The sequence below is a fragment of the Limulus polyphemus genome, unplaced genomic scaffold (assembly GCF_000517525.1).
Source record: "Limulus polyphemus unplaced genomic scaffold, Limulus_polyphemus-2.1.2 Scaffold7210, whole genome shotgun sequence".
Taxonomy (NCBI): domain Eukaryota; kingdom Metazoa; phylum Arthropoda; class Merostomata; order Xiphosura; family Limulidae; genus Limulus; species Limulus polyphemus.
This window is the reverse complement of record NW_013672820.1, coordinates 23,672-25,628: the sequence shown is the minus strand read 5'-3', so window position 1 is coordinate 25,628 and position 1,957 is coordinate 23,672. Positions and strand designations below refer to the sequence as shown.

The following is a 1,957-nucleotide window of genomic DNA, read 5'->3' as shown; positions in this document are numbered from 1 at the left end:
AGCCTAAATCATGATTTGCTAGATGTTTATAATTTTGAACAAACTGTCAAATATATTAGCCTAAATCAGGATTTGTTTGATGTTTATAATTTTGAACAAACTGTCAAATTATTTAGGCTAATATCATGATTTGTTTGATATTTATAATTTTAACAAACTGTCAAATATATTAGCCTAAATCATGATTTGTTTGATGTTTATAATTTTGAACAAACTGTCAAATATATTAGCCTAAATCATGATTTGCTAGATGTTTATAATTTTGAACAAACTGTCAAATATAATAAAAATACTGTCTGTATTTGTGGTGTTAATATGATCTTTCAAGAAACTTGTTTAACAAGAGTAAAGTAAAAAATATTACCTTTTTTTATCTCAGCTGTTTTTTTTTATTAATATGACTTTTTCAAAAATACTCTATTTCATGTTTGTAACATGAATTGCAATTCTCAATCATTTATAATCTTTTATTTCTAATGTAGACAATGTTCTAAGTTGAGGAAATACAAGGCTTACATGACATATCTCTGCTGTACTAAATGTTAACTTATCATTAGTATGTTGAAAGTAGGAGAGGGACGTTTGTGAGGATATTTGACATTTTTCAAAGGAATACTTATAATAATTTTATTTTTACACTTCATATCAGATTTTGCTTCATTTCTGAAATGCTAAACTTAAACTTACGTAATTTTATGCTTAATCTCGTGTTTTGTAGCGTATATTTAACAAAGTTATCTTAGAAAATCACAAATACATAATTTTATAAGACAAAAATTTGCTTTGGTACTGGAAAATGCAATATTTTTATTTTAAATTCTGATTAATGCATTTGAAAACTGAATTGTTGACAACTTGAGCACACATCACAATCCAGGAAGCAATGAAATATGATTAAACAAGTATAAGCCTTACTAAACAATTATTGAGGAATGTAACCTTTGTCTGATTAATGCACATATATGACATTTTGTATCATGTCTACAAGGATACAACCATCTACAACTATAACATCTGTATGGATATTTATAAAAATGTTTCTGAATATACCAAAAATAAAATGCATTGAGTGCTACTTATGAAACAGTGAAATATCTCAAATTTTCTTGACAACACAGTGTTTTATACAGTTTAACATAAGAAATATGAATGGTTAGTGAGTGATACTAATAGCCAGGAATATTTTTCAGTATAATAAGAAATTTTATCGATATATTTCAAGGCTTAAACATCATATTCAATATATGTAAACCTCTACAGATGGTGGAAAAGTTGAACTCTGGGATGTTGTAATTGGAGAAGCTAAACATTCGGTTCATGGTCATGAGGAAAACGTCACTTGTATAGCAGTAAGTACTGAGACACGAGAATCTTCTTTTGATTTTTTAATACGAATGTTGTCTTTCTGACTCTTTAATTCATGAAACTGTAATATGTTGTGCTTTTCTACTTGATTTGGAGTTTCTTTTCTCTGATGTTATAAGATTGGTGGTATAGATAACAAGTTTTCATTCATGCCAAGAAACAGTGTGTTAGATTTTATGACCATAACAGGTAGAGTAGCTTAATTAAATAGTTATTTATGTGTGTATTTCAGACAAGTGATAGTAATCAGGTGTTTACAACATCAGTAGATGGTGTGGTCAAGGTGTGGACTATAAGATTAAGACGGTTTCAGCTATTATATGCACTGGAAGAAGAGTCATCCCGAGGTTTAGCTCGACCATTGCACCACAGTCTGAAGACTGTCGTGTCTCATTCAGACAAGATCTACCTAGGAAATGATGGAGTTAACATTAAAATTTTAGATTGGAAAAATGGTATGGATTTAAAAAAATATTTGAAATATAAGAAAATTTCATTTACTGCCTGTATGTAGTTGTAAATTTAAAAAAAATTTTCATTATAGAAATTTGTAAGTTACAAATAATGTATAATTTAACTAATTCAAAGATGG

The 1,957-nt window shown here is 28.0% G+C and overlaps 1 protein-coding gene across 1 annotated transcript in view; it reads left to right on the top strand.

The window, feature by feature from the left end:
* LOC106474427 (F-box/WD repeat-containing protein 7-like) overlaps nt 1-1,957 on the top strand; it is a 21,022-nt gene that overhangs the window by 12,500 nt on the left and 6,565 nt on the right. Inside the window, exons 4-5 of the mRNA XM_013935119.2 lie at nt 1,261-1,349; nt 1,598-1,820. Of these exons, the coding sequence (XP_013790573.1) occupies nt 1,261-1,349; nt 1,598-1,820 (312 nt within the window). The remainder of the gene's footprint in view (nt 1-1,260; nt 1,350-1,597; nt 1,821-1,957) is intronic.